Source organism: Neoarius graeffei, chromosome 5 (genome assembly GCF_027579695.1).
Source record: "Neoarius graeffei isolate fNeoGra1 chromosome 5, fNeoGra1.pri, whole genome shotgun sequence".
NCBI lineage: Eukaryota > Metazoa > Chordata > Actinopteri > Siluriformes > Ariidae > Neoarius > Neoarius graeffei.
In genome coordinates, this window is record NC_083573.1 from 6,538,764 (window position 1) to 6,549,161 (window position 10,398).

The 10,398-nt window shown below is 44.2% G+C and overlaps 1 protein-coding gene across 2 annotated transcripts; it reads left to right on the forward strand.

Moving 5' to 3' along the window:
- Positions 1 to 488: 488 nt before the first annotated feature.
- Positions 489 to 10,246, forward strand: LOC132886430 (myosin light chain kinase, smooth muscle-like). Of its 2 annotated transcripts, XM_060921062.1 has the most exons (14): positions 489 to 770; positions 1,827 to 1,862; positions 4,439 to 4,566; positions 6,001 to 6,157; positions 6,256 to 6,567; positions 6,675 to 6,771; positions 6,883 to 7,086; positions 7,198 to 7,415; positions 7,972 to 8,095; positions 8,174 to 8,323; positions 8,404 to 8,524; positions 8,695 to 8,785; positions 8,893 to 9,033; positions 9,292 to 10,246. In XM_060921062.1, exons 1-14 carry the CDS (start codon positions 605 to 607, stop codon positions 9,495 to 9,497), a joined length of 2,151 nt encoding a protein of 716 aa, XP_060777045.1. In that variant the 5' UTR covers positions 489 to 604; the 3' UTR covers positions 9,498 to 10,246. The 2 variants fall into 2 exon arrangements, with proteins under 2 accessions (XP_060777045.1, XP_060777046.1); XM_060921063.1 differs by lacking the exon at positions 1,827 to 1,862.
- The last annotated feature ends 152 nt before the right edge of the window (positions 10,247 to 10,398 follow it).

A 10,398-nucleotide genomic window follows, 5' to 3' on the forward strand; every position in this document is an offset into this window, starting at 1 on the left:
CGGTACACATGGTACAGAACCCCAAGCTGAAGCTCGGTACCAAGTATCAAGTGGCTATGATTTGTGGTTGCTGAGAAAAAGGGTGTTTCTGACAGATGGAGATACGGAGATATGGACGGACAAATGGACAGAGGTAAACCAGTAAACCCATCCTTCGGAGCGAGGGTATAAAAACAAAAAAAACCACCACACACAAATACAGGACAACAAAAGAGTGTATATGGAGGATGTGGACGATGAAAGGCGCGAGAACACGGACCAACCAGCTGTTCTGGTTCGATAATAAACGCTGCTTAATGAGGTCATGTGATGTGAGTCTATGCGTGTATAATGTTTTACTTTCAATTAGTTTTCAATCAAATGAATCACAACGTCAACTGCTTCCAAAACTTGTGCAGCTTGTCCTGGTCTTTCTCTCTCTCACACACACCCACACATTCAGCTGATAACAAAGGGAGGCCATTTCACACACACACACACACACATCTATAAATGCCTCCGTTGTGAAAATGAAGCAACCCCAGGCAGGAAACACAACAGGAAGAGGGGTGGTGAGTTTGTAAAATAGCTCTCTCATCATCTCAACTTCAGTATGCTGTGAACGATGGAGTGCAATGGAGGTGCTGAGAAGAAGAAGACTTACATGAGCACCATTACCTTGGAGATGAAGTCATCGAGAGAATCTCCAGCTCAAGGATGTGGGGTGACGAGCACGGAGAACGGGACAGCACTGAAAGGCAAAAAAAAGACACAGAGGGACACACGGAAAGGTCAGTTCGAGACAGTTTTCAGACCACAAACTTTAGACCATTCCAGTGAAATGGTCTTGGAAGAACTTATATGAAAACAATTAAATAAAAAACTTAGTGTGTGAGTGCGCAGAGATTGTGACTAATTGATTTTTATTCTGGAAGTAGCATCCTGCATATTTATCTCATGCTGACGATGAGTGGTTTATTTATGAACTTAATAAGACCTCACAAAAATTGAGTCCATGATGGAAGGAGAGAGAGAGAGAGAGAGAGAGAGGCTGGTTATTCTGGAATTACTGCCATAATAAACAACAGGAACGTGTCTCATTAATATTTTACAATGTAACTAGAAATGGATAAAAAGTACGACCTGTATTTTTAAAGATATGACTATCATAAGACAAATAAAACCTATCAGGACGTGCTCTTATTGGAAAATAATCCTCTCTGGGATACGACGTCAGTATAAGGGAAGCATTATATATGCATGTATGCATACGACAACGTAATCGTGAACATGTCAACTTACTCATACTAGTCCAAAAGCTTTGACACGACGTAACATATTTTGTGATTAAGCATAGCAGTACGACTCTGCTGGATGAAAATATCAACAGCATCATTCTGGGAAAACATTGTACGGCAAGATCAGAGAAGCTGTCGCACGTACGAGCAATTCAGTTCAGCGAGCACTGAGCACTGAGACATGTGCGCAAGTCATGGGACCTTGCACTCGTTTTTAATGATCGGCACTCAGTAACGTTGCCCCGTTATCCTCACGTTGGCCATCCTGGGAACATCCGAAACAATAAACTCAGCACTCAAAACAAATTAAATGATATCAGTGCGATATATAACGAGTAGGAAGAAGTTAAGAAGAGCTTATGGACTGAAATGTCTTCAAGCAGTCATGAAATACGATGCAAGGTTGGAAGAACTGCTGCTTTTTTTCATTGCCAAGAATTGCCCCTCCTTGGAGGTCACATGACCTCATGAGTCAGCCTCGCCCACCTGTCTATTTGTACTTGAATGGCCTTTTTAACCTCTCTGGTTTGTTGTTTGTCTACACTTTAGCTGTCACGCCCAAGAGAAAAGACACCAGTGGAACAGGTGAGTGTGATTGGTAGCTTTGCTTGAAGACATGTTGATTCATCTGAGTTATGTTTCTGCAAAGTTGTCTGAAGTTTTTAAAATAAATAATTACTTTGACTGGTAGTGTTGAGGAATATAATGATGTGTATAATAAGGTGAATGTTAAGATTTGTAAAGTAATGGGCCTTGCTGAAGTCTGAACATTAGCAACTAAGAAACCAGTAGGTATGTCATTTTGGAGCCTGTTCAACACCAGATTAGCAGTTTGTTTCAGCTAGCTAGGTAACGAGAACTGTACCCATTTTCCCATCTTGCAAGCTAGCGAGGCAATATGTGGATTCTGCCATGTGCTGCGTTTCAAATTGGGCCGAACTGTTTTTACTTCCTGCTAAATGAAGTGACTTTTTTTTTTTTGCAATGTCAAATCTAAATATTGGTCTAGCTCTGGATTAGAATAAACTAAATGTATCTGTATGCTTGAACTGTATCATTGGGATCAAATCCAGTCATAAAAGTGCAACAGTTTTCCAACAAGTCAACTCCCACCCCACCCTGGCCTGCTGTCGAACCTATTCCCCACAGGTGTGGGGCAAAACCGTCGTGCAAAGGCAAGCTGCAGTATCTGCATATTGTGTTGGTGGCAAAAGATGGTCACCTATTTGCTATTGGACTGTCTTTTGCCACCAACACAATATGCACATACTGCAGTTTGCCTTTGCATGGCAGAAAAGTCCAACTTTCTGTTTCATTTTACTGGGTACAGGTATCACACATTCTGATATGACTGCAGACTACTCACGAGCCAGTCGTCTGACATGCTGGTGACTTTTAAATGTAGTGGGGCTGAATTACCTCCCCCTCCCCCCCTTTGCCCTCAATGTGGTTGTGTGTCCTGAGGTCTTAAGCCTGTGGTGTGAGCTAGCACTGTGTAGCGCTTCGCAGTAAAAGTTTCATTTGTGTTCCTGAACGTGAGCAACATGATGCTGACAACGTGTGGTTTTCTAACTTGTCGACTGCTGCTTCTCAGTTCTCACACTTTGTCTCATTTGTTTCTACCTTCAAGCTCAAGGTTGCTCGACCTCAGCAAATCCCCAAACCTGTTCTCGTTGTGGTGCGCATGCGTTTCTGAAAATGTCGTGTGGTCATGCTCTATCCTCTCCCAAACTTGGCAAGAAATCGAACAGAAATGGTTCTGTTCATGGTGACAAGGTGGTGTAGTGGTTAGCGCTGCCTCCTCCTCACAGCAAGAAGGTTCTGTGTTCAAGCCCAGTGGCCGACGGGGGCCTTTCTGCATGGAGTTCGCATGTTCTCCACGTGTCTGCATGGGTTTCTTCTGGGTGTTCTGGTTTCCCCCAAAGATATGCAGGTTAGATTAATTGGTGGTGCTAAAGTGACTGTAGGTGTGAGTGGCTGGCTGTTTGTCTGGATGTGTCAGCCCTGTGATAATCTGGTGACTTGTCCAGGGTGTACCTTGCCCATAGTCAGCTGGAATAGGCTCCAGTTTGCCTGTGACCCTGCACAGGATAAGTGGTGATGGATGTTGGATGGTTATCTTCATCATAGGTACACTGTCTATGCTTGGACTACATTTTGTGGCAGTTGTTGACCATATACATGGAATTATTTGCTGTCAAACAAGTTCACGGTGGCTGCAGATGGGCTTTGCTTTTTCTGACCGCAAACTTGTTCCAAACCTACCCTGTATCACCATAAAAATCAAAACCTTGGCAACCCTTTTTAAGCTGAAATGATAGCCTTTGGGTCACACTGCCTTTGGAGGTATGAACTGGTTTCAAAGACTTGTTTTTCCAAAAGAAAATCTGTGTGTTCAGTTTTGGCTGTCAGCAGTGCTGTGATATTAAGATCCTGGAAATAAGTGCCATTATTTTGGGTTTACCAAACTGCAACAAATGTCACGCCTCTTAACAACCAGGGGAAGTCAGAACCCCTTGGATCCCTTCTTGGTCTCCTGCACTTTGAACAGTCATAAAGTGACCACTTAAGTTGGTGGCTGATGTAAATATTGTTGCCAGATGCTCATTGTTCCCTTTCTTCCTGTACTCTTTGGAAGACAGTAGGATCACGAGGTAACCCGTCCTCCAAAGCCAGTGACAAACTCCTATCTTCTTGTTTTATCAGTTGTGGTCCAGAAGGGTGATCTCCAAGACTTCTGCAGTCAAGAAGTATACTCTCAGGAGAGTATCGTCTGCACCCGCAAGTACCGTAGCTGGACCTCTTTGCAATCCCAAACTGACTCCCTGTGGAATGTGGTTCCTCCTGTGGAAAAACTATAGTGTTTTGTCTATGGCTTTAGGAACACTGGATAACCTACTAGTCATGACTGCCAAGAAGATGATGGCCATGGTGTATTTACACACAAGATGGTATCCAGGCGATTCTCCCTACCCCAGTCCATATGTAACTCATGTTTTCAGATGAGAATATGCAGAAGTTTATAACTTTCATACACTGTCCTAATCACCATTACTATCTCCTAGTGTAGTGTCAGTATGGGGTGTGATCAAGACCCAGTGATTTTGACCAATGACTTTGGTCCATCTACTCATTTCTGTCTGGTTGTCTCCCTCTCTCAGGGCCTGCGGTTGAGTTTGTGGACCCTGTAGAGAACGTGCAGGTGCATGTTGGGGAGACGGCACAGCTTTTCTGCTCCTTCAACTGCTCGGGGCCTACAGCGTCCTGCTGGATCCATAACAGGAAAAAGGTCTCAAGCTTTTGTCCTCTTAACGCTGCAAAAAATGTTTTTGCTGATTCAAGAAGCATTTGAATCCATAGGAATTTTCCAGAGTTGTGAATCACTCTGGGAAGTCTTGAATCACTTCAATTTCAGAGCTGTTGGGATTTTGATGCAAATTTCTTCATCTTGTATTTTGTATGACCATATGGATGGTTCTACATCAATAACCAAAAATTACAAACTGTACTCCCCCTGTCTGTTTTCAGAATCCAGAAATGATTCAAAAGGTCAACTTTGGCTCAAATATTGCCAATGTAATTTGCTGGGTCATCAATGACCACTAGTAAGCCAACGATTGTTGTGAATTGGCTTGTCACCACAGCAGCTAAGTTCAGATGCCCCTTTTCAACCAACAAGTAACACGTTTTTGAACCAGTTCTGTTCGGGATTGATTTATTTATTAAATAATTAAACCTTGGTGCTAGCGAGTGAACCAGCCCACTTTTTACCAGTTTTGAGTGGAACCATTGTGATCAAGGAACCATTGTAATCAAGGATCCATTGAGAATGGAGGGTGTGGCACAACTCACAATAGGAATAAACATTGTTACATTAATGGCATTTAGCAGCTGTTCTTATCCAGAGCAAAGTACAACATGCGCAGAGCTGCCTGGGGAGCAGTTGTGGGTTAGGTACCTTGTTCAAGGGTACATCAGCCATTCCTGCTGTTCCAGGGACTTGAACCAGCAACCTTTTGCTTCTCAAACCATTTGGCCATGGCTTCCACAGAGTAGTAGTAAACAGGCGTACCAAAATGGCAGAGCGCATGGATTACCTGCAAGCTTTTGGTTTGTGCTTTTCAGAAAAATAAATATCTGCAATGTATCCTCTTCCATTGTGTTCTCCATTGCTGCACTGTGCTTCCTCTCCAAACTGACACACCCACTTGTATAGTCACTGTTTGTAATTGAAAAGCCAGTTATACTTTGGTTCCAGCTGGGAACCAATTTATTTTTGGTCAAAATGTCAGAACAGTTCCAAATTTGGTGTGCAAACCAGAAGAGAACATGTTCCTTCTTGGTGGGGAAGGCGGTAGTTCTGGCTATAATTCAAATCACAGGTTTATATTAATGCACTTGTTCTAATGGTATTATTTTGATCAAGTTGTTCACAAGGACATGCATGACGTTCTACATAAACTTGGAAATCGAAATGTGGGGTTTTTTTTATAAACAAAGAATTTCTATCTAATTGTTGATATGAAGTTTTCTGTAAAGACCTGCAATGCAACTGGCAAGTCTTCAGGATTTTGTGGATAAAAAGTGACCCTATACATGGAAATGGTAATTGTTAATCCCAACTGAAGTTGTAGCAGTAACCGGAGTGTTTTAACTCAGGAATCCACTAATGTTGGATGAATAAATGGACCATTCTCTTCCCCTCTTATCACCTTTCTTCTAGGTTGTGCTGGATGGAGATCGCACTCGCATAGAAAGCAGCACTCGTGGCAGTGTCTTGACCATATCTGAAGTTCTTCCTGTGGATGTAGGAAGCTACACCATCTTTGTTCAAACAAGACGAGGCCTCGCTGAACATACGATCGTCCTCAGTATTTGTGGTGTGAGACCTAATCCCGTTCTGCTTACATGAACGACGTAAGTCAGGTTGTCAAGTCTCATTCTCAAGCTGGTCCCTTTTTGGGTTTTTTGTTTTTAGATCGACCAGAACCCCCTGCATCGTGTCCATTTGTGTCCCAGTTGACTCCCAGTTCTTTAGTCCTGTCCTGGAGCGGACCAAATTACGATGGCGGTTCACAAATCACAGATTATGTGGTAGAGATGCAAAATTTCGGTCCAGCTGAATCTGGGGACTGGAGCGTGCTCACTTCGGAGTGTAAGGACACGACGTACCGGGTCTGTTCGGGCCTTCACGCACAGGGCGAGTACTGCTTCCGTGTACGAGCCTGCAACGCTGTGGGGGTCAGTGAACCCAGTGAGGAGTCGGATTGCATCAAGATGATTACAGCAGGTACACGCTTGCTACTGTTGGCATGTGACACTTGGTTCTGTCTGGGTTTTTTTTTTTTAAAACAACTGTTGTACAATTTCTAAACCTGAAACGCTCCCTTTTCTCAGGGGGGCTACAAGAGGAGGCTCTCCCACAAGTTGACGTTGTCATCGACACCACACACAAGGTCAAGGATGTCTACAACATCCATGAAAAATTAGGAGTGTGAGTATGCTCTTAAGCAGCGACACAAGTTGTGCTACATTGACACATTTTTGGGTCTAGAATACAGTGACATTTACACTGAATCCTGAGGTCTGAATATTGGTTCCGCAGAGGGAAGTTCGGCCAGGTGTTCCGACTGACCCATAAGGAGACGGGTCGCGTGTGTGCCGGAAAGTTCTACCGCGCCTTCGGGTCCAAGGACAAAGCGGCAGCAAGAGAGGAGATCAAGCTGATGAAGGGGCTGCACCATCCGAAGCTGGTGCAGTGTCTGGGAGCGTTTGACACCCGCTCGGAGATCGTCTTGATCATGGAGTAGTGAGTTGTTTTTGCAACGTTTTGCAATCTTTAGCTGCCTGCTCATCTGTATGCATGTTGTGATTGCACCTTTTACATAACTGTTACAAAACGATGGTGATTATGTTCTAGTATTGCTGGTGGTGAGCTGTTCGAGCGAATCGTGGATGATAATTTCGAGCACACTGAGCCCAACAGCATGAAGTACATGCGGCAGATCCTGGAGGGCATCCTATATCTTCACCACAAATGCATTGTCCACCTTGACTTGAAGCCCGAGAACATCGTGTGCATCAACGCCACTGGGACATGTATAAAGATCATCGATTTTGGCCTGGCCAGAAAACTAGGTCAGTGGTCTCTGTGTGTGGCATTGTCGGGGGGTGGGATCCTCACATTAGGAAATTTTAGGGTGTTGATGTATATGATTTGAGTTCAAGGTGGCATAGTAGTTAGCACTGTCGCCTCACAGCAAGAAGGTTCTGGGTTCAAGCCTAGTGGCTGATGAGGGCCTTTCTGTGTGGGGTTTGCATGTTCTCCCTGTGTCTGTGTGGGTTTCCTCCAGGGGTTCTGGTCACCCCCCCAGTCCAAAGGCATGCAGTTTAGGCTATGGTGGCTCTAAACTGACCATAGGTGTGAGTTTGAATGGTTGTGCGTCAGCCCTGTGATGACCTGGTGACTTGTCCAGGGCATACCCTGCCTCTCGCCCATAGTCAGCCGGAATAGGCTCCAGCTTGCCTGTGACCCTGCACAGGATAAGCTGTTATGGATGGATGGATGGATGGATGGTTGTTTTGAGTTCCTGTGACCAATCGGAAACATGTTCCGTCTGACTAAACACGACTTCATTCTTTGCTCTGATTGGACGTGAGAATACGGCTGAATGCGTTTTGATCTTTTCCCCAGAACCTGGAAAGCCTCTTATGGTAATGCATGGGACGCCTGAGTTCGTGGCTCCAGAGGTGATCTGTTACGAACCAGTGACTTTGGCAACTGACATGTGGAGCATCGGGGTGATCTGCTACATCCTGTATGTGCCGGGGCTTTGGTTTGTCTTTGTATTTAATGCATGTGGGTTTGTGTTAATCCCTTGATGTCTCCTGGTCAGACTGAGTGGAGAGTCACCATTTCAAGGAAACACGGATGCTGAGACTCTTGCCCTCGTCACTGCTGCAACCTGGGAGTTTGACCCTGAGTTTGATGACATCACTGATGAGGCCAAGGACTTTATCTGCAAGCTGCTGAAGAAGGAGAAAAGGTGGGGATTCCCCCCCCTCCCCCCAGGTTGTATGGATGTGTACATGTTCTTTAGTTTTTCATCGTCTCTCCCATACGCAGCACACGAATGTCCTGTGAGCAGGCTTTGGCTCATCTGTGGATGGCTTCGTCTGCTGGTCGAGTCACAAAATCCCTGAACAAAGACAAGATGCGCCATTTCCTGGCCAGACAAAGATGGCGGGTGTGTGCATGAGCGGAATGAGTCAACTTATGGGCTGTGTGACTTTTTTTTTTTAAATATGATCTTTTATTTAAAATTAAATCGAATAAGCAGCTCCTTTGGTGTGATGCAAGTCTGAGCTCCTTCAAAATCAGCTTGAGTTGTGATGGAAGTTTGGTGCGCTGTTGCAGAGAACTGGGAAAGCCGTGCTGGCACTGCAGAGGATGACTAATCTCTCTAACAGATCAGACGGATCAGATTCTCCTACAAGTACACTGAATGGTAAAACAAACAAAGGCAATGCATTCAGTATTAAACTCTTGTACCTGGAATTTTTTATTACAAATACTCGTACCACACTGGTGCCTTCGGGCTCCTTTCTTTTCCAGACACGGCTCTGGAGAAGGAGGCTGAAGATGCCGTGGTGGCTCTGGAGCAGCAGCTGAGGAGTGAGCCGAATTTCCCACAAACCCTTCATGACCTTACAGAGCCCTGTGGTGCTACTGTGTACATGGCCTGCATTGTACAAGGTAACAAGCAACGACTCCTTACCAGACCTAAAAGGGTTCTAGTCCTTGAGTGGTCCATGGTTTGGGGGAGGGGGGGATCAAATTTAAGTGCAGTTAAAGAACACAAAAGGCAATGTCGGAGTCACAGTACTATTAATTCTTAGTTGGACGGAAGGTCCCTGGAGGGAAAACTTTTATTTTTTTGTGTGTGGATAAGTTTCCAAGAGCATACCATCAACATTGATTTTGTTTAACCCCTTGAATTTGTCCTTTCTGCAGGTTATCCTGACCCGGAAGTGGTGTGGCTGTTTAACGACAAGCCTCTGGAGGAGACAGAGCGCGTGCAGATCGAGTACAAAGACGACGGGCTCCGTACGCTCACCCTCACCCAGGTGCAACCGAGGGATTCTGGGATATACGAGATCCGAGCCTCGAACCACCTGGGCCAGGCGCTGTGTTCGGCCAGGCTCACTGTGGCCAACTAATGGGGCGTGCAGAGATTGAGTTGACTTCTTGAACAAGGATCCAGTGCAGTCCAAAAAGAGAACATTCCAAGCACGAATCGTGGCTGTTCTCAAGATGCTACTTTTTTTATCATCACTATTGGACATGTCTGCTTTTCATAAATCTATAGTGTTATTTAATCTAATATTGAGTTCAACATTAATATACACTGACCACTTTATTAAACGTAGCACGTGTCTCTAAAGGTTTGACATGCTTTTCTGCTCACCGTGGTTGTAAAGAGTGGCTATTTGGGTTACTGTAGCCTTTGTCAAATTGAACTAGCATGGTCCTTCTCCTCTGATCTCTGACCCCTGGTTTTTCATATCGTTTGCTCACTGAAATAACTCCTGAGATTTTAAGTGTTATTTCATGCAGTGTACTGCTGCACTATGATTGGCTGACTGGATAAATAACCAATTGAAAAGGTGGAACGGTATTCTTGATAAAGTGGTCAGTGTGTACATGAGGCTGTCATTTTATAAACTTGTCTAAGATTTTAATAAAGAATTTTAAGCTATAGGACCCAAAGGTTTGAAGGTAAGGGAGGGGACACAGCAGGGTTCGAGGTGAACGAGCAGCAAGTTTGTTTCTCTTTCCATGTCCTGATGTGACTTTTTATTCTTATGTATTTACAAGCTCAATGACAGGAAGTTGATCAAAAAGCTGGTAGTTATATTATGCTGTAATAACTTTCAATAAAACTCACTTTATGATCAGCAAATAAAAACGAGCCACTGTCCCATTATGGGGGATATGTTCCAACCCCTTACCAGACCTGCAGCTTAAAGAGTAAGATTTGGCTAAATTCAAAGCTTCTGCAGGAAATTTTTTTTTAATGCAGTAAAAAATTGCTTTATTTCTTTAAATTAAGTTATGTGG